The sequence below is a fragment of the Schistocerca cancellata genome, chromosome 3 (assembly GCF_023864275.1).
Source record: "Schistocerca cancellata isolate TAMUIC-IGC-003103 chromosome 3, iqSchCanc2.1, whole genome shotgun sequence".
Classification (NCBI taxonomy): Eukaryota; Metazoa; Arthropoda; class Insecta; order Orthoptera; family Acrididae; genus Schistocerca; species Schistocerca cancellata.
This window is the reverse complement of record NC_064628.1, coordinates 195,023,112-195,044,406: the sequence shown is the minus strand read 5'-3', so window position 1 is coordinate 195,044,406 and position 21,295 is coordinate 195,023,112. Positions and strand designations below refer to the sequence as shown.

Below are 21,295 nucleotides of genomic sequence, written 5' to 3'. Positions count from 1 at the left end.
ACGCGCCTTTAGCAGCAGGTCTGACCCATGGGGCGGACACACGAATGATGCAACTCGTGTGCAGTTGATAGGCGCAACTTAACAGCTTGGCGATTCTCGCTGTCCTCACACTCCAGGGACAGTGGGCAAACAAGAAAACGCTGACGACAGTTTATGCTACTCAACAATAATAATGAGTTGTCGCAAATTTTGGTAATGGATCACTCTGGACCAATGCTGCCGCTGAAGAGTCTCTCCAAAAATAACAAAGTTCGGCAACGCCATCATCACGAGGCTGTAAGACTGACACTTAGAGTGATCAATGAATGAAATTACAAATCCCACTGACTCCTCTGAATACAGTAATTTTCCCAGAATACAGAATTCTGCACCAGTGTGATTACTATCTGGGACAGGTTCCTCAACCAAAGATTCCTATTTGAAAGACTCAGTGTCATAAGCATCCGAATTATTTCAATTATATCAAGATTAGTTTCTGTGAAAAATGAACGCGTAAATCTAAAACAACTAACGGCCTGTAGGTATAGTAGGCCTTCAGCCTAGTTTACTTTTATTTGAAAGCCAATTTGTAATTTATTTTCATTTCTGGCAGTAGCCAAGTAAAATTTTGAATGGCAATTGCAATTGTTTTTATATTGATGGGTACTGACAGATTCGCTTACAGTATTTCTGCGTTATTTAAACAGCTTTTTATTATAATGTTTTTCAGAAATTTAAAAGTTAAATTTTTTGATCTGCTCGACTTATCTAAAAGTAAATTTGTCAGAGTAAATATTAACATGTTGTGAATTCTACGTAGTGTCGTGTTCAACTTCATTTCAGTGTTACAGTGCCCACAGCATACAATACTATACTATGAATGTACTGTCTAAAAATATTTGGTAGAGTTAACGAGGCATTCTAACATTAGTAAGAGCAGCGACCATTTGATCACCAGGCATGGTACAAAATTACGTAATCGAGTTGCATATAAAACAACAGATTCCGCACGTTACCGTTGTAGCTAATTCAGTACCTAATTTATTCAGTATCTACTTTATTTCTTTGATTCATTAATAATTCCATATCAAAGTATTGTAGTTCAGTGAGTGGTCATTGCCGATCTTGTCAATGGGCTATATATGTTTTTCCACATAGATTCGGCAGTGATCGGAACTGATAGCTTTGTTTCCGAAATCCACATGTTCGCGATCATGCGGCCAGGTGGTTTAGCCGATCAGAGTTTGGAGATCTCAAATCTTCCTGAGAATGCGTTAATCCTACGGAAAGTTCTAATTTATGTTGAGTACTTCAGTTTAAGGAGTCTTTCGTGTCTTGCAACAGGTTCATTAGCAATATACGGTCCCACAGTCTTATTAATCTTGTCATCATACATAACTTACTTCATTCTTGCGTACATGAGTCAGTGGCTATACGGCGTAAGACGCTCTCGGAATGATACTTGTGCTGTAATTCACCGTACTGAGGGGAACATATCGCTGCACAGAAATTGCGTTGCCTTTAGTCAAAACCTGTTCTCTTTTCTCAGTGTGGTATTGCAAAACTTCGCCATTATCTACTAGCCGCAGCTTCTTTCCGTTTATTGAGGAGATTTCAGAGATATCGTAAACGGTGGTCGCGTGTTGCTCCTTTTAATATGATGTCATCAAGATATCTAGCACTCATCAGGACCATTTAGTGAGTTGCCTGAGATATCGTTGAGTTATGAAAATAACACTCGAGAAACCGAAAGGTCGGTATCTATAGCTCTATTAACCTAAGGGCGTATGGATGGCTATGATGAGTTGTGACCCCTCGTCAAAACGCAGTTGACCATCTGAGCCTATCAGCCCAATTTTAGAAAAATAGTCTGCTCCTTGTTTATTTCGATAAAAGTACCTCTGGACGTTTTACATGGTAAATATCGACTTAGGTTGGCGCCTTTATGGCAGATTTAACATCTTCACTACGTCGCCGTCTGATTTCTCGATAATTACTAACGGCGTAACCAATGCTCATCTGATATGCTCAAATGGACGGCATAGGGCAGACGAATTTTAAGTGAATTTAGATAAAGCGAAGTTTAACTGCGATAAGAGTCAGAAATTCGATACTAGGCTGGCTTGATGCAGCTCTGCATGCTACTCTATCCTGTGCAAGCTTCTTCATCTCCCAGTACCTACTGCAACCTTTATCCTTCTGAATCTGCTTGGTGTATTCATCTCTTGGTCTCCCTCTACGATTTTTACCCTCCACGCTGCCCTCTAATACTAAATTGGTGATACCTTGATGCCTGAGAAAATGTCCTACCAACCGATCCCTTGTTCTAGTCAAGTTGTGCCACAAACTCCTCTTCTCCCCCATCCTATTCAGTACCACCTCATTAGTTATGTGATCTACCCATCTAGTCTTCAGCATTCTTCTGTAGCACCACATTTGGAAAGCTTCTATTCTCTTCTTGTCTAAACTATTTATCGTCCATGTTTCACTTCCATACATGGCTACACTCCATACAAATACTTCCTGACACTTAAATCTATACTTGATGTTAACAAATTTCTCTTCTTCAGAAACGCTTTCCTTGCCATTGCCAGTCTACATTTCATATCCTCTCTACTTCGACCATCATCAGTTATTTTGCTCCCCAAATAGCAGAACTCCTGTACTACTTTAAGTGTCTCATTTCCTAATCTAATACCCTCAGCATCACCCGACTTAATTCGACTACAATCCATTATCCTTGTTTTGCTTTTGTTGATGTTCATCTTATATCCTCCTTTCAAGACATTGTCCATTCCATTCAACTGCTCTTCCAAGTCCTTCGCTATCTCTGACAGAATTACAATGTCATCGGCAAACCTCAAAGTTTTTATTTTTTCTCCCTGGATTTTAATAACTCGTCCAAATTTTTCTTTTGTTTCCTTTATTGCTTGCTCAATATACAGATTGCCCAACATCGGGGAGAGGCTACAATCCTGTCTCACTCCCTTCCCTACCACTGCTTCCCTTTCATGTCCCTCGACTCTAATAACTGGTTTCTGTACAAATTGTAAATAGCCTTTCGCTCCCTGTATTTTACCCCTGCCATCTTCAGAATTCGAAAGAGAGTATTCCAGTCAACATTGTCGAAAGCTTTCTCTAAGTCTATAACTGCTAGAAACGTAGGTTTGCCTCTCCTTAATCTATTTTCTAAGATAAGTCGTAGGGTCAGTATTGCCTCACGTGTTCCAATATCTCTACGAAATCCAAACTGATCTACCCCTAGGTCGGCATCTATTAGTTTTTCTATTCATCTGTAAAGAATTTTGCAGCCGTGACTTATTAAACTGATAGTTCGGTAATTTTCACATCTGTCAACACCTGCTTTCTTTGGGATTGGAATTATTATATTCTTCTTGCAGTCCGGGGGTATTTCGCCTGTCTCATACATCTTGCTCACCAGATGGTAGAGTTTTGTCAGGACTGGCTGTCCCAAGGCTGTCAGTAGTTCTAATGGAATGTTGTGTACTCCTGGGGCCTTGTTTCGACTCAGGTCTTTCAGTGCTCTCTCGAACTCTTCACGCAATATCAAATCTCCTATTTCATCTTCACCTACATCCTCTTCCATTTCCATAATATCGTCCTCAAGTACATCGCCCTTGTATAGACCCTCAATATACTCCTTCCACCTTTCTGCTTTCCTTTCTTTGCTTAGAACTGGGTTTCCATCTGAGCTCTTAATATTCATACAAGTGGTTCTTTTTTCTCCAAAGGTCTCTTTAATTTTCCTGTAGGCAGTATCTATCTTACTTCTAGTGAGATAAGCCTCTACATCCTTACATTTATCCTCTAGCCATCCCTGCTTAGCCATTTTGCACTTTCTGTCGATCTCATTTTTGAGACGTTTGTATTCCTTTTTGCCTGCTTCATTTATTGCATTTTGATATTTTCTCCTTTCATCATTTAAATTCAATATTTCTTCTGTTACCTATGGATTTCTACTAACCCTCGTCTTTTTACCTACTTGATCCTCTGCTGCCTTAACTACTTCATCCCTTAAGGCTACCCATTCTTCTTTTGCTGTATTTCTTCCCCCCATTCCTGCCATTTGTTCCCTTACGCTCTCACTGAAACTCTGTTCAACCTCTGGATTAGTCAGTTTATCCAGGTCCCATCTCTCTAAATTCCCACCCTTTTGCAGTTTCTTCAGTTTCAATCTACAGCTCATAACCAATAGATTGTAGTCAGAGTCCACATCTGCCCCTGGAAACGTCTTACAATTCAAAACCTGGTTCCTAAATCGCTGTCATACCATTATATAATCTATCTGAAATCTGTCAGTATCTCCAGGCTTCTTCCATGTATACAACCTTCTTTTATGATTCTAGAACCAAGTGTTAGCTATGATTAAGTTGTGCTCTGTGCTAAACTCTACCAGACGGCTTCCTCTCACATTTCTTAGCCTCAATCCATATTCACCTACTACGTTTCCCTCTCTCCCTTTTCCTACTACCGAATTCCAGTCACCCATGACTATCAAATTTTCGTCTCCCTTCACTATCTGAATAAGTTATTTTATTTCGTCATACATTTCTTCAATTTTTTCGTCATCTCCCGAGCTAGTTGGCATATTAACTTGTACTACTATAGTAGGCGTGGGCTTCGTGTCTATCTTGGCTAAGGGAGGGAAATGAAGAGGAGGATAATGGGGAAGGAATGATTGGGGAATCAGACTGGTATATTTTAGCCCAGAGCACAGACAACTGTAAATACTTGGCTTAAGGATAATGAAATGAAGTTGTGTACGCGAAAGAGACCTCGAAACGCTTCAGGCAGATATGTAACGCTAACGCAGAGATTTAGAACCCTGATTTTAACGCAAAAAAATTTCCCGCGGTAGATGTGGGCTCAAACCATAATCTGTTGTTAATGAAATGACGGTTAAAGCTAAAGAACTAGTGAAAGGTAGAAATTGAGGATGGAACCATTCCAGGAAACGCTGGAATAGTCTAGGTGTTTTGCGTGCTTTCTTATTTTTTTGCCTTTTGTCAGCCTTCAGAATGGTTTGATTCGGCGGCTACGAATTCCTCTCTTGCACCAAGCCCTTCATCTCAGTGCAGCACTTGCATCGTATTTCCACTACAGCTATTGCCCTATGTCGCTCCCTACAGCAATCGGAACTTATTCCGTAGTATCTCATACATGTTCTATCATACTGTCCCTTCTTCTTGTTAGTGTATTCCCTACGTTCCGGTTTTCCTACATTACAATATTCACTTCCGTAGAAATATGTGCTCCACACCTACTTTCTCACATATTTATTCATCAGGTTAACGCCTATGTTTCACACAAGCAGAAATCTGTCGGGCAGGAATGGCCTCTTTGCCACTGCTAGAATTCTTTTTATGTCACCCCGCTTCTGCTGCCATGGGTTATTTGCTTCCAACGTATCACGGTAAGTTCACTTCGTCTCATATTTTGTGATCACCTGTTTTGATATTAAGATTCTGACTGCTCTCTTTTCTTTTACTTTTGACTTTCTGCGGGACTCACAGTCCGTATTGACTCATAGTGAAGTCAAATGTCGATGGTAATCAGGGCAAACAAGAGAAAACAAGAGTTGTTGAAATGTGATGTTACAGGAAAATGCTACAGAATATCTTGGTACATAGAGAAAATGATGAATAGTTACCGCTTTGAATTACAGAGGAATGGCTTTTACGATAAACTTACCAAGAGAAGAGGTAAGTTCATATGATAGGTTACAAGCCACCGAGGACTAGTTAACCAGGTAATGTGGAGATGTGTGGAATGTAAAAGTTTGTAGAGGGATGGAAAGGACTGACTACAGTAAACAGCTTCAAGTATTGGTAATAGTCATTCGGGTATGAAGAGGATTGTACTGGATAGATTAGCGTTCGAGAGCCACGTGAAAACAGAATTCCGACTGTAGAACAAACCATCAAAACGGCTTATTCTTTCATTCTCTGATGCTTCTGAAAATAGGTCGGCAGACGTTCCCAGCTATGCAAGTGGTGGTCAACATTTTTGTATATTTTGCATTACTATCAGATCAGGACAGTGAAATGCAGTACTTGTTCATTAATTTTAATAACATATGACTTCTCTTTTAAATGATCAAAGATATTTCTAATTTAGTTTCATGCCAACAATAACACTACGTCCTATCTATATTAAAGATGAATATATGCGTTAGATTAATGGTGTTTAGAAACGGTCATTCTGTAAAGAAATTCTTGATCTTTAAGAGAAACTTTCCAATTTAGGCAATCACGTGGTGTAAATCAGAAACTCTCTACTAGAGAGTTCAAATAGGGTCTAGTTCATCATTCGGTATGTTAAGTTTTCAGGATGATCTGCACGCAAATGGAATTATGAGAAATTTGCTTCGTATACAATACTGCAAGCTGTTGTTTTGTAATTTTGTAGGACTAAAGTGTTCCAGCCTACTACAGAACTGACTCGCAACAGTGGATTCATTTACGTTGCGACGTTTTTTTTTAAATCTTTGTTATTTCCAATACTATTGGAGACAAAGCACAGCGATTCAAATGGCGACATGTTTCCCTACATGTATACACATGCGTTCATTTTTTTCTCTCTTAATCTTGGAGGAAATATTCAAGTTCATTTTTAGTGTATTTTGGAGTTCTGGTTTTGCAGTTTCCTTTCTCCACGACAGGATTTATCTCTTTCTACACTGTGCATAGTGCGTTAAATTGTCTATTAAAGAATTTCCAATGGAGATTTCGAGAGATACTTTACTTTGTTAAGCCTTAACAGGCAGAATAATTGTTATTACTTAACTGGAAATATGTGTCTGACAGACACGGTAATGAAGAAAACGAAATAAATTTGGCTTTTCTTAAAAATTAGTACTTTAATCTGTTAGTACAATGAACAATCTGAACAATAACTCAATAAACACCCGTAACAAGTAACAATTCCAAGTTGTATTAGTGTCATGAATAACCATATAATGGAACTCAACAAAAATACGTGAACTGTGTTAAGAAATGTCTGGGAAAAGCTTCAAATTCTTAAATATTTTTGGCTAATTAATTCTTTAAACACTTAACAAACATTTTTCTAGGACATTCCAGGCTTAAAAGTCAATCACAATCCACACAATTAAATGAAGTGTTCCTATTGTTCTGGTACGACAAAGACTGCACTTTCCCTTTCTTTCCAGTTTGTCATCCACTCTTATTCCTCTGTCTTCGTCTTAGAGTCTTTAGTAAGGAGATATTAAAATTATTATTCTCAAGTCTCTTCGTAAATTGGCGATAAGTAACCTATTTTCAAGATGGGATGTCACTAGACTGACTGACAGGCCTTGACATTTCTCCACCTGGTCATAATTGTACTGCTTTTAAAGCGCAAGGAGACAATGCAGTTCTTCGCTGTAATAATGTTTATTAAAGTAAAAAACGCTGATAGAGGCGAGCGTCTGAATTTTCTGTTGAATGAGTAGCTCACACATTTTTGGTCAAGTGTGTCTACTCTGCCATTGATGCCGTTGTGGAAAAACTCAATTTCTGGGTTCCCTGTCACTTCATCCATCATCCACTCCTTTTGAGAAATGCGTAATGGTCAATTGTATTAGAGTATACTTTGTTGTTCCTAGAGACTACTGACAACAGAGTAATTTTATCATTGAGTCCATAAAGAGAAGAGCCAACAATTCTATTCTTAGAAGGCAGGAATGCAATTGGAATCTCCTGTTTATTTTTCTTAACTGCTCCCATACATGTTAACAATTTGCTGTCACGTTCTGTAACTTGTTCTACAGATGAAAACCAATTGTCAGTAGTTACATATCTGTTACTATTTACAGTTAAGTGCACTAACAGAAGAACTGACTGCCTACGAACACCAAATTTTCTTTCTTCATTGACAGTCCAGCACCATCAGAACCACTACCAGTGTATTTATAGGGACTGTATAATTATAATGTGTGGGTATCTGCCAGAGACAATATTTTTATTCGGTAATTGGCAGGCTTTTTGGGGCAATTCACTTTGACGTCACATGTGCCACGAAATGGTGCAAGCATTTTATCTATGCAAAAATAATCGCCAAGGGAGTATAGATTTTTGAAGTTAGTGATGAATTTGGAAAAAATTCACGAGGTTGATTCTGATTTGTCTTCCATCTTCCGTATTTCTCTTTTTTCAGGGTATCAAACCTCAGAGTAAAAATGTGTGGAACCGCTTAACTGTCATTTTGGCCCTAAATATAAATCTTACAATACGGTCAGTAGAGAAGAGTGGCAAACTTATCTTCGTGTCCAGAGCTATAGATGGAAGTTAGCATAGAAAGCACGATAAGTGCTTATATTTCATACAGATTTGTAGATTTGTAGTTACTTTGCTGATGTGCTTCAGTCCTGTTGCTGTACAATTAAGTTTAACGTTTGTCCATTTCACAGTTACTTCTATTAGTTCATATCAGATATCAGATACCCAATATCTTTTATCTCGTCTAACTTTAGTTGGTTCTTTTGATTACCAACACATTCCACTTTTGGATTTGAAAACATAAGGAACTGACACATCATTATTTTCTTGCGCACTTGTGCAGAAAAAGTGAACACCTGCAAAGGAGTCTTTTTCATCGGAGGAGGATTTGGAGCTTGCTTTTTTTCGAAGAAAAGAAAGGATCACAATCCGAAACGTCAGAAAATAAATGCTCTACTTGCATGGCCTCTCCATCTACTTCTTCCTACATCCTTGCAAGATTTTCTTCAAAATTTGGATAATCCCCTCTCAATACTTCTGCTTGCCTTCTCTTTCGTGATGTAGATGGAACACCTCCATTTTTCCACCTTACCATTTATTACAAAAAAGCTAGAACTTTGTAACTTAATTGAATGTTTAGAAGAAAACGCACGTAGTTCTACTAACCAGATGTAAAAGTATACCTTTTGTCTATTAGACAAGCAACAAATTCGCGTTACGTGAAGTACGTGTCTCACATACATTGAGGTATTTGTGGAAACTACAATTGGTTCAAATGGCTCTGAGCACAATGGGACTTAACTTCTGAGGTCATCAGTCCCCTAGAACATAGAACTACTTAAACCTAACTAACCTAAGGACATCACACACATCCATGCCCGAAGCAGGATTCGAACTGCGACTGTAGCGAAACTACGATTATTTCACGGGTTTCACAAGCTGCGACACGGTCGCGAATTGAACAGTGACTCGAAAATAGAATAAATTTCGTTTCTTCACGTTTATGGTCACAATTTTTTAAGTCTTCAACCTACCGGTTTCGGTCAGCAAGCACCACCTTCAGATATGTTTTTATGAAAGCATGTCCTAATTTACTAGGACATGTTTCTATAAAACATATCGGGATTGCTGACCGTAGTCTGAGGGCTTAAAAATTTGTGACCACAGACGTGAAGTAAAGAAAATGGTTCCACTTATAACCATCACCGTCAACAATCTCTCACACCACAAAACTGACAAAACAATGCTGTGCAACTACATAGCCATTCCCGCCAATAGCGCAAACAGTGTTGCAAATTGACAAAATAAAAAAGCACGTGTATCCCACAGACATAAACTTCCTCCTAAGGGTTAAACATAAGATGTCTTCGTCTTTTTCTGCTCATTACATCTAAAAATTTGATTGGCTAGGCACTCCTGTATATCTCTTCCTTGTCTTGATAAGAGAAAATCATGTTACTAAATAGTTTGGATCGTTGTATCTCCAACAAGCGAGAACGTGATGTTGTATCTCCGGTAAGAAGGCAGAGTTTTGCGTCAAATCTCAGCTACTATCACGCTTCCTAGGAACATTAAATGACGACGCATGCCGCATGATGAATTATTCGACTGTGTTACTGGGGACTGATAAGCCGGATTGCTTTATGTGGACGTAGGAACTGGGGGCATTCAGAGCCACCAGAGAGGTGTCGAAGTCCGCCACCGTCCTCTGCTTGCAGTGTCGCTCTCTCCGAGAGGTTCCGCAGGCACGGACCGCTCCTTAATGACAGCATCGTGGGCGGCGGGCCTATGGACAACTCCCAGCTCCCGCAGCAGATCTTGCTACAGCTGAACAGCTTCCATCAATGCGGCGGCTCCATCATCAGCTGAACGTGGGTCCCGACGGCAGCGCATTGAATCGTCGTGCTAGCGCAGACATGCTCTCAGGTGCTGGCGGGCGCCTCAACTCGTGACAGCGACAGAACCTTCTACGATCTTTCAGTCGTGATTAAACACGAGAGTTACAGCTCATCAGCGCTTGCATATGATCTGGCACTCATTGACATTTCCGGATCATTTTCCTCTGACTACAAATTCTAGGTGCTGCTACCACAACAAATTTACTCTTTTCAGTACCGGTACCTTAATACGTCTCAATACTGTTTGCATTTCACAACAACATTCAGTTCTCATAAAAAAATCTAACAGCATTAGTTATGTAAGGACTTGTGTCCATTTAGTGACTCTGGACGGGTAACTTTGACGGGAATGTAGAATGAGTTTAAACACATAATAAACGGCTATGCTGTCTTCCCTTCTTATTACAGAAGAGTGAAGCCAAATGATATATATGGTACTTATGAACCACCTATTATACAAATAACGGTTTTGTCTAATGCATAAACGCATTCAACAAATTAAATGGAAACTGATTAACGTAGTCACTGATGATAACGCAAAGGTGACGAAACATTCTTTGGGCATTAAATGGGACAGTTCTTTGCACAACACGTGGAACTGCATTTCAACCATTAGCCTGCAAATGCGGCTGCTGTCAGAGCTTCATCACTGGACAGTGATTACTTCCATTTCTCAATTGTCTGTAGGGACACGAAAACGTTGCTGCACAACTGTAACAATTTGTGCAGATTGTTGATGGTGTCAGATTTCATGTAGAATTTATTTGGGGTCTTGAATGGAAGTATTCAGCTTTCCGCGAGCAGATACATATGTATGGTGATACCGCAATTTGCATTTGTGCATCCCTGTGATGTTGGATAATAGGTCTGACTTCCGCGTGGTGGCAGGTGGCATTGTGCTGGAGATAGCTGATCTCTGTACCTGGCTGGTGTCCCGTAAGAGATGCCTATCTAGCAGACCGTACAATCTGACAATGATTCTCGAACTCTTTGAAACGAGAATTTGTGACTATAACATCTAGCGGACATATGGTTGATATTCATTTGTATTGGAGACTAGACGAACTGCAGATGAGAGGTGTAGACGAACTGGTACGTCATCCTGGAAATTAACAGCAATGCTGCACCTAGTTTCATGCCCGGAAAGCTGAAACCTGATTTATATTTCTAATACAAGTGTTTTTTTGTTTGTACGCAGAATTATATTGAGATATAAATATTGCTTCCAGGTTCCCGCTAGTGTGAATACTCTCGAGCTTGTTTAAAATCAAATGGTTCAAATGGCTCCGAGCACTATGGGACTTAACATCTGAGGTCATCAGCCCACTACAACTCAGATAAACTTAAACCTAACTAACCTAAAGACATCACACACATCCATGCCCGAGGCAGGATTCGAACCTGCGACCGTAACGGTCGCGCGGTTCCACACTGATGCGCCTACAACCGCTCGGCCACAACGGCCAGCGAGCTTGCTTCGTAAGTAAATGTTGCAAAACAGTGATATGGTCTATTTCACAACAGAAACTGTCTCGCTGCAAAATTTTTTAATGTCAATGGCGTGTTTCACAGTTTGAGGCATCAGCAGATTGAGTAAAAAACCTGGACACGTGACCCATCACACTTAAAACCGCATATAATGTAAAATAGACACCAAGGTAACCGGATATACAGTCTGTCCGTCACGAAATATCTAAATTATGAAGTGGACCTTGAGCACACCAGCCGGCTTTACCATGGCAGTACAAGATAGGCCACACTTTTTGATATGGCCTATTTACAGCAGAACGTAAAAACTCGTAAAAGATGGTGTCGAAAAATGTAAGATTCTGTTCCCGAGAAATTTAGAAGTTCTTAACGCAAAATTACTTTAGAACTAATGTTGAAAATTAACTTGAAAGAACTGAAAATTACATACACAGAACTTGTAGATTACAGAGGGCTTTTCAGAACATTGATTGGAATACATTTAAAGAAAGAATGACGTTTGCAGAGAGAAAATGGATATCTGCAGTTCGTACAGAAATCAGATAAAACTTAAAAATCTTGAAAGAAAACCAGGAATATGGAATATAAGATTAAGTCTTGGTACGCTGCAGACTGTTTAAGTGTTCGTCTGAAACGTTGCCTTGTGTGGAAGTGAGACATGGACGAAAAACAACTCAGTAAAGAAGAGAAATGAAACTTTAGACAAGAAGGTTGTCGAGTACATGGGTAGCTCGAATAACTACAGTAAAAGCAATGAATCGAGCTGGAAAAAAATTAAATTTACGGCACAATTTGATGAGAGGAAGGGGTAGATTGCTGCGACGCGACTTGAGGCATTAACAAGTTGTTAGTTTGGCTATGGAAGGAAGAGGGGTGGGTTGAGGATAAAAGCTGTAAAAGGTGACTAGGAGTTGAATGCCGTAAGGGGATTCTAATACGAGCTGGTTTCAGTAGCTGCGTAAAGATGAAGATGCTTGTAAAAGATAGAATTGCGTGCAGAGCAATATATTACAGATACGGAATTTCGTAACACAGTGCAAATGTTTAGCTAAAAGGATGATGGTGATGTAATAAACGTGAATGTTTTGTTGAAGCGTTCATACTCCTCTTGATATTGTTTTTAATATAAATATTAATGTAATTGCTACAGTTTTAAATAGCTTGATCTTGTTGTACGTGAGTTATTGCATACAAGGACCTACCCAGATACATGCGTATGTATTCAGGTAGCAACTATTTCCAATGAATGTAAAGAAATTTAATGCATATCACAAGCGAAAGGGGCATGTTGCTACAACAGATGAAATATCAACGTGATACATTAGCATCTGTTAAATGAAAACAGCGATTCGTAACACACAATTCCGATCTAAAGGTTTAATTTGTGTTATGATTGAGACAAAGTGTTTTATCTGGCTGTCTACAGCGTGCTGCGAATATGACGATCATATTCTGCAGGTGGTGAGCCTAGGGACCTCGGAACTAGCTGCAGGCACAGCAATGACCATCACGAGCTGAGGTGAGCTCTCCTCCGGAGACAATTTCTCCCAGAAGCTGCAGTTAGTCATCAAGTCCGTCGTTGAGTGGAGTGTGTGTAAAGAGGGCTACGGCAACTACGTTACAGAGAGCGTGATCTCCACCGGCGAAGAGAGAGCTGCGAGGACTTGCGCCAGGGCGACAGCCGCGGGTCTCTAGTGGATGGATCCACCAGGTCTCCTGGGGCACGGGTTGTGCTTATCCTGGCAACTGTGGTGTGTAACGTGCCCGCTGCTCGGTCCTGGATAACCGAGAACACCGGTATCTAGTGAGGCGGTTCTGCTGAGTCCTGCTTATGCCAGTATCGTGAATGTAATAAGACAACCTTAAAATACAAGATTGTTTCCCAGATGTGATAGTACAATCTGCCTTAATACCCTGATCAATGCGATTGATTAGAAGAGATAAACTTTTCGTTCCACTTATTTCAGAGGAGAAGGTCTTTAAGAACATGAAACAGGTCTTATATCAAAAATTGGTAGGGTAAAAAAAACAGAGGTGGTCAGTAAGTTTTCGTACGGGAGGTGACAGTTCATCTTGAAATTTTTCTCTTGGAATACATTATTAAAGAAGGATTAAATCCAAAGTAAACATTAAAAAATGAAATAATTTATTGTCCAAACATATGGTTGCCCCTTATTCTCACTTAAACGGGCACATTAGTTCGTCATCCTTGAAAACATAGAATAATAACGTTGAAACTATTGCGCAGTCTCACTATATTTAGTACCCACAGATAAATAAACACAAGAACTGATTGATGATATAATATTTATCCAAAAGATCATTAGATTAGGGGAAAAAGACATTCTATATATGAACCTAAAGAAATCGCATTAAAATGTAAACCGAACACCAAAACATATGTCCAACTCATAACATGTAAGAACATTGCACTTGCTGCAATTCTCAGCCAATCAGGTCAAGACACTATTAAATGTCGGGCTATCGCTTATGCCTTGTGATCATCGACAGCAAGATTACTTAAAAATTAGAAATATTAATTACGTGTAATTATCTAACATGACGCTTTTGTAAACTGCATTGAATGAATTGTAGCGGATATGTGTACAATTGTAAAAATTACTAGAAAAAATGTAAACCGCTAAACGACCAAATATAATACGAATGTCAGAGGCATTTCTGGTGTACTGTGTACTAATGCTGACACTGATGAGAATGAAGGTGATTTCCATGAGTAGTTACCCACCTGTGGGCAAAGTAAAATCATTTTAATTACTGTTCTGGTAGATTCTAATTCTACTGACTAAGATATGGGTATTTGCACTACTAGTAGAACAATGCTTATGTTGTAAGGAGGCAGGAGCTTTCATAATACTTGTTGTATCTTAAATGAAGGGATTTATGAACAAATTTAACAGTAAGAATCTGACCAAAACATGTAAATAATAAGAATACGACCAAAAAAAATAAGTAGTCAAGGGAATCTGATACATTTGTAACGGAATGAGCATACCATTTATAGTACGTAGACCTAATTTTGTAGAACTGGAACCATAAGACTTTTACTACTTCCAGGATTCACTGAATACTACACTCACTGAGACTGAAAGAGCCAACGGCCTTGCCGCAGTGGTAACACCGGTTCCCGTCAGATCACCGAAGTTAAGCGGTGTCGGGCTGGGATATCACTTGCCCATCCGTCTGCGGAGCGCTGTTGGCAAGCGGGGTGCACTCAGCCCTTGTGAGGCAAACTGAGGACTTACCTGACTGAGAAGTAGCGGCTCTGCTCTCGGAAACTGACGTAACTGACATACGGCCGTGAGAGCTGTGTGCTGACCACACGCCCCTCCATATCTGCATCCAGTGACGCCTATGAGCTGAGGATGACACGGCGGCCGGTAGTTTAGGTTCAAGGTTGACCCTTGCTCTCAGTTTTTTTTACTACAGAGGGCAGTTAACCCTCTGACCAAACACGCTGAGCTACCGTGCCGTCTATCCATAAGCCACAAAGAACACAGAAATTAGCACGGCTGATATTCGGACATGTCCGAAAGAACAGGCACTATACTCATATAATTACGGCGATCACAAGCCAAGGGATCATTTATGTGCGAATACACACACGTTAGAACTTATATGGGAAGAGTCATTGCCACGAGCATTGAAATGTTTGCGCAGAGAGCACTACTTTCGTAGTACGTGGAGTAACTTGAGAATGTGGATCTTCTGGAGGCGTGATTGAGATAAGTCCGTGCAGCCGCGTTCATTTCCGTGTCCTCGGTCGTTTAGGGGTTAGAGCGCCTGGCTAGTAAGCAGGAGATTCCGGGTTCGAATCCCGGGGGATCACACATTTTCAACTCTACCTGATGACTTCTATCAACGACCCGTACACAGTTACAGAACACAGTTACAGGACGTATGCAGGAAGAGAGGCAAAACCTGCATTCCTTCTCCGATGTGGAAAGGAAATAAATAAATAAATAAATAGACTACGTGTTAGTTTGACTCATGCTCTGAGGCTTCTATACACATTTCTTAATGTACACTCCTGGAAATGGAAAAAAGAACACATTGACACCGGTGTGTCAGACCCACCATACTTGCTCCGGACACTGCGAGAGGGCTGTACAAGCAATGATCACACGCACGGCACAGCGGACACACCAGGAACCGCGGTGTTGGCCGTCGAATGGCGCTAGCTGCGCAGCATTTGTGCACCGCTGCCGTCAGTGTCAGCCAGTTTGCCGTGGCATACGGAGCTCCATCGCAGTCTTTAACACTGGTAGCATGACGCGACAGCGTGAATGTGAACCGTATGTGCAGTTGACGGACTTTGAGCGAGGGCGTATAGTGGGCATGCGGGAGGCCGGGTGGACGTACCGCCGAATTGCTCAACACGTGGGGCGTGAGGTCTCCACAGTACATCGATGTTGTCGCCAGTGGTCGGCGGAAGGTGCACGTGCCCGTCGACCTGGGACCGGACCGCAGCGACGCACGGATGCATGCCAAGACCGTAGGATGATACGCAGTGCCGTAGGGGACCGCACCGCCACTTCCCAGCAAATTAGGGACACTGTTGCTCCTGGCGTATCGGCGAGGACCATTCGCCACCGTCTCCATGAAGCTGGGCTACGGTCCCGCACACCGTTAGGCCGTCTTCCGCTCACGCCCCAACATCGTGCAGCCCGCCTCCAGTGGTGTCGCGACAGGCGTGAATGGAGGGACGAATGGAGACGTGTCGTCTTCAGTGATGAGAGTCGCTTCTGCCTTGGTGCCAATGATGGTCGTATGCGTGTTTGGCGCCGTGCAGGTGAGCGCCACAATCAGGACTGCATACGACCGAGGCACACAGGGCCAACACCCGGCATCATGGTGTGGGGAGCGATCTCCTACACTGGCCGTACACCACTGGTGATCGTCGAGGGGACACTGAATAGTGCACGGTACATCCAAACCGTCATCGAACTCATCGTTCTACCATTCCTAGACCGGCAAGGGAACTTGCTGTTCCAACAGGACAATGCACGTCCGCATGTATCCCGTGCCACCCAACGTGCTCTAGAAGGTGTAAGTCAACTACCCTGGCCAGCAAGATCTCCGGATCTGTCCCCCATTGAGCATGTTTGGGACTGGATGAAGCGTCGTCTCACGCGGTCTGCACGTCCAGCACGAACGCTGGTCCAACTGAGGCGCCAGGTGGAAATGGCATGGCAAGCCGTTCCACAGGACTACATCCAGCATCTGTACGATCGTCTCCATGGGAGAATAGCAGCCTGCATTGCTGCGAAAGGTGGATATACACTGTACTAGTGCCGACATTGTGCATGCTCTGTTGCCTGTGTCTATGTGCCTGTGGTTCTGTCAGTGTGATCATGTGATGTATCTGACCCCAGGAATGTGTCAATAAAGTTTCCCCTTCCTGGGACAATGAATTCACGGTGTTCTTATTTCAATTTCCAGGAGTGTATATAGACAGTTCGTTCATCCCAGAAATCTTGAATGTTGACGACTTTTTCTTGTCATCGTCGCTGATAGAGGGAAAATATCAATCACAGGAATTTCAGGATTTATGAGGGTGCTTTAATTTTAATTTTGTTCACTACATATATTTGTTCTACATCGTGTTTTACAGAGGAACTTCTGACGTGGGATATGTGGAAAATGAGGTATATCTGGTCTACTTGAACCTATAGGACAGCGTTGGTAAGGACAATAAAGCAGACTATAATAGTGCAGATAGGAAACAATCTTTTATAGTTAGGTTCTCTTGTTACAGGTAAAGCCTTGGCATAAACAGGGCTCTAAAGATCTGCTAAGCTATACGCCGGTTTTTTCGGTTATCCAGGAACGAGCGGCGGGAACATTAGAGTAGACGCCAGGGTAGCCGGCCTCAGCGCATCCATAGCCCCAGGAGACGACACCGTACTGGGTAGAGCCGTCCACCAGGGGTCCGCCACTGTCTCCCTGGCACGAGTCCAGGCCGCCCTCCTCTTCGCCAGCGCAGATCATGGTGTCCGTGATGACGCCGTCGTAGGCGTCGTTACACACGCTCCGCTCAACGATGTGCGTAGTGACTGCCTGCAGCTGCATGGGGGAGCTGCAGGACCTGCAGTCGCCCCAGCCCGTGATGGTCACTGCTGTGCCGCCCGCGAGCTCTGAGCTGCCGAGGCTCACAACCTGCAGAACACGGCCTTTGTAATCTTGCTGCAGACAGCCAAGGAAAATAATGCATTGTCTCAATCTCAATATATTTTTTCCCTTTTATACTGAATTATGCTTTACGGAGCGATATTTTCATTAACATATACCAATAGATCAATTAGATATTGCATGTTGTGTCACTAGACGGTAGCTCCACTGGCGAAATGAGTATAATTTTGTGGCATTGAAGGGAAACGTTTACTCCTTGAATATATATACTTACATCTAGGTAGGCCTTCTTTGCATTAGCCAACATACAACTCAAGCTTGAAATGTGTCACTTCCATAAATAATACTCCGAAAGGGGTGAAACCTTGAACGAAAACATTCAATTTTATTAAATCACTATTAACCTTTTAGCAGACTATAGGCACTGTGTTACAAAATGTTTCTGACTGTAGTCGCGCCTTCAGTTTGAAGGCTAGGTTGATGCTGATCTGCTTGCTAGCCTATCTTTCACAGACGTCTTATTATCTCTGTAATCCTACTGATACTTTATCCTGCCTACTGTATGGACCCGTTGGTAACCTCCTACAAATTTAATCCCTACGCACCGAACTCCTTAGAATTACCAAAGTAACAACTTCTTGATGGAACAAGTCGTGTTCCATCGGCTACTCTCATCTTTTTATAAAATTGTGCCTTAATTTTCAGTTTATTTTTGTTTTAATTTGCAATACGATTTCGTTTTCAACAGTTTCTTGGTCTACCCATGTACTCTCTGCAAGTCCATTTGAAGATGTTCTTTTCTCTTCTTTGCTGAATTGTTTTTCGCTCACGTTTCACTTCCATACAACGTTACTTTCATGAACAATAGTAAAACACGCTATAGCGTACCATCCCTTAAACTTATAGTCCGTGTTAAAAAGTTATTCTTAATAAATGCTTTTCTTGCTATTCCCAGTTGCCCTTCTATTAATTTCAGGCATTATAATTTATTATTTTTACCCAAAGATCATATCTCATCCACCACTTTCGTTGTCTTATTGTCGAATCTAATTCACTCAGCATCAACATATCTAATTTGAGTACATACCATTACCCTTCCGTTACTTTTCTGTTGATTTCCATCATATAAAATCTTTCAATCCACTGTCCATTCCGTTCAATAGTTCTTACAACTCCTGTTCCGTTTCTGAAAGAGATACACTCTGGTCAGTAAACTTAAATTTTATACAGAATGAGATTTTCACTCTGCAGCGGAGTGTGCGCTGATATGAAACTTCCTGGCAGATTAAAACTGTGTGCCCGACCGAGACTCGAACTCGGGACCTTTGCCTTCCGAGGGCAAGTGCTCTACCATCTGAGCTACCGAAGTAGAGCTTCTGTAAAGTTTGGAAGGTAGGAGACGAGATACTGGCAGAAGTAAAGCTGTGAGTACCGGGCGTGAGTCGTGCTTCGGCAGCTCAGATGGTAGAGCACTTGCCCGTGAAAGGCAAAGGTCCCGAGTTTGAGTCTCGGTCGGGCACACAGTTTTAATCTGCCAGGAAGAATCATAAATTTTATATTTCATCCTCGTGATCCTTTACTCCATATTTTAATTTCTCCTTGGCTTCCTTTACTGCTTCCTGCATGTGCAGACTAAATTGGGAGTTGTATTACCCCCCTTTTGATTGCTCCTTCCCTACCTTGATTTATAACTACGATCTCTTTTCTGTACAAGACACAGATATCCATTTGCTCTCTGCAAGTTACGCACCTCTCACAGGTCGCCAGCCAGAACAGAGGTCAGGCGTCTACAGCACTATCCCACTTACCAGCACTCATGAACCAGACTGTTATAAATGGGTCTGTGGGACTCCTCTTTAAATAAACGAATAACATAAAGGAGCGAATGTACAGCTACAGCAAGTAGTTAGTAATCTCGTAGACATCTACAATAAAAATACGTCAATGATCTTATCTGACATCAGAGAGATGCTAAAATGAAATTGACAGTGTCTGAATTCATACATAAGAAATTTCTCGGCGGAATCTGAATATATGTATTAAAACCCCAAGTAATTCGCGTACGATATCTGACCGGCTCAACGATGTGTAACAACCCTCACAGCTGTTTAGCAACCACTGCTCTACTGACTGTTAAGCACAGTTGTCCCTAACTTAATATATGGTACAATTATTCGTCGTCTAGTTGCGAACTCTAACAGCAGCCGCATTTGCAGACTATATTATTGGAATGCATGTCCGTGTCTTATGAGAAAAAAGAAAAATAATCTTCCTTTTAATGCCCAAACGTATTTGGGCTCCTTTCTGTCATCATCAGATAGTACGTTTCACTCAGTTTGGATTTTACTTCGATGAGCATTAGACAGAATTGTGTTCTTTATAATAGGCTGACTGTAAAAGCCATTATTTCATTTGCTTCCAGTCGTCAGTAATATTATCCAAAGAGAATATCTCGATTTAGTGTGTAGTATAAATTCATATTTTACATTCTCATCCAAGTTCACCATCCAGAATCACTAAGATGACAGATGCTTACATACCTGTTAGCTTCGAATCTATGAAATAACAATTTAATTACATAATTAACTGCAAACAGTATTAAGATGCAATGTATTTTGCAAAAAGTAATTTCATAGTGGGAGTAGTACCTGCACGTTGCTGTCAAAGGAGAATGAACCGGAAATTTCAAGGAGTGCAAAGTCGTATTCACGTGTGGAAGAGTCGTGAAGCTCATGTTCAATCACGGTGGAAACATCGTAGACGGTTCCCCCGCTTTCACGAATTGAGCTGCCAGCCCGGACTGAGAGCATGTCTGCGGTGTAACCGACGATGCAGTGCCCCGCCGTCAGGACCCACGTAGAGCTGATGATGGAGCCGCCGCAGCTATGGTAGCCGAACTCCTGCATCGAGACCTGCCACGGGAACTGCGAGATGTCCACAGGCTCACCGCCCACGATGCGGCCATCAAGGAGGGGCCTGGGCGAGCGGACCCTGGTGGAGGGCGCGGCGCTGCAGGCAGCGACCAGCAGCCAGAGGACGGCGGCGGACTTGGACATCTCTCTGGTGGCTCTGAATGCCCCCAGTTCGGCGTCCCATTAATAGTGAGCTGGCTTATCAGTCCTCAGCAACATAATCTAATATTTCATAATGCGACAAGCTTTGTCTCTCGGGGTGTCTGGAGAAGGTCAAAGTACTTGACATACAACACAATAAGTCTTAAGTATTCACGCAGAAACTGAGTGACAACCTCGCTGATAGCAGGTACAATTGAGTAACATCACTCTCTCTTATCAAGATAAGTGACAGTTATACAGGTGTGCCAAGCCAAAAAATTGTCAGCTACACTGAACAGAAAACGACGAACATATTTTATGTTAAGCAAAATAAAATATTCCTACAAGTCTGTACTGACAAGTCGTTAACTGTCAATTAAACACACTGCGTAAAGCATAGAGAGGAACAAAATGTGACGTGGAAAAAGGAAACACTAAACACTAAAATACTCTCAAAAAAAGAGCTCTAACATTTATTCCAAACTCA

At 41.6% G+C, this 21,295-nt stretch overlaps 1 protein-coding gene across 1 annotated transcript; it reads right to left on the bottom strand.

Moving 5' to 3' along the window:
• Positions 1-17,171: 17,171 nt before the first annotated feature.
• LOC126176678 (trypsin delta-like) lies at positions 17,172-20,843 on the bottom strand. Its single transcript, XM_049923839.1, has 2 exons — positions 20,404-20,843; positions 17,172-17,782 (listed from the first exon to the last, which is right to left on the bottom strand). Exons 1-2 carry the CDS (start codon positions 20,809-20,811, stop codon positions 17,423-17,425), a joined length of 768 nt encoding a protein of 255 aa, XP_049779796.1. The 5' UTR covers positions 20,812-20,843; the 3' UTR covers positions 17,172-17,422.
• Positions 20,844-21,295: the final 452 nt, after the last annotated feature.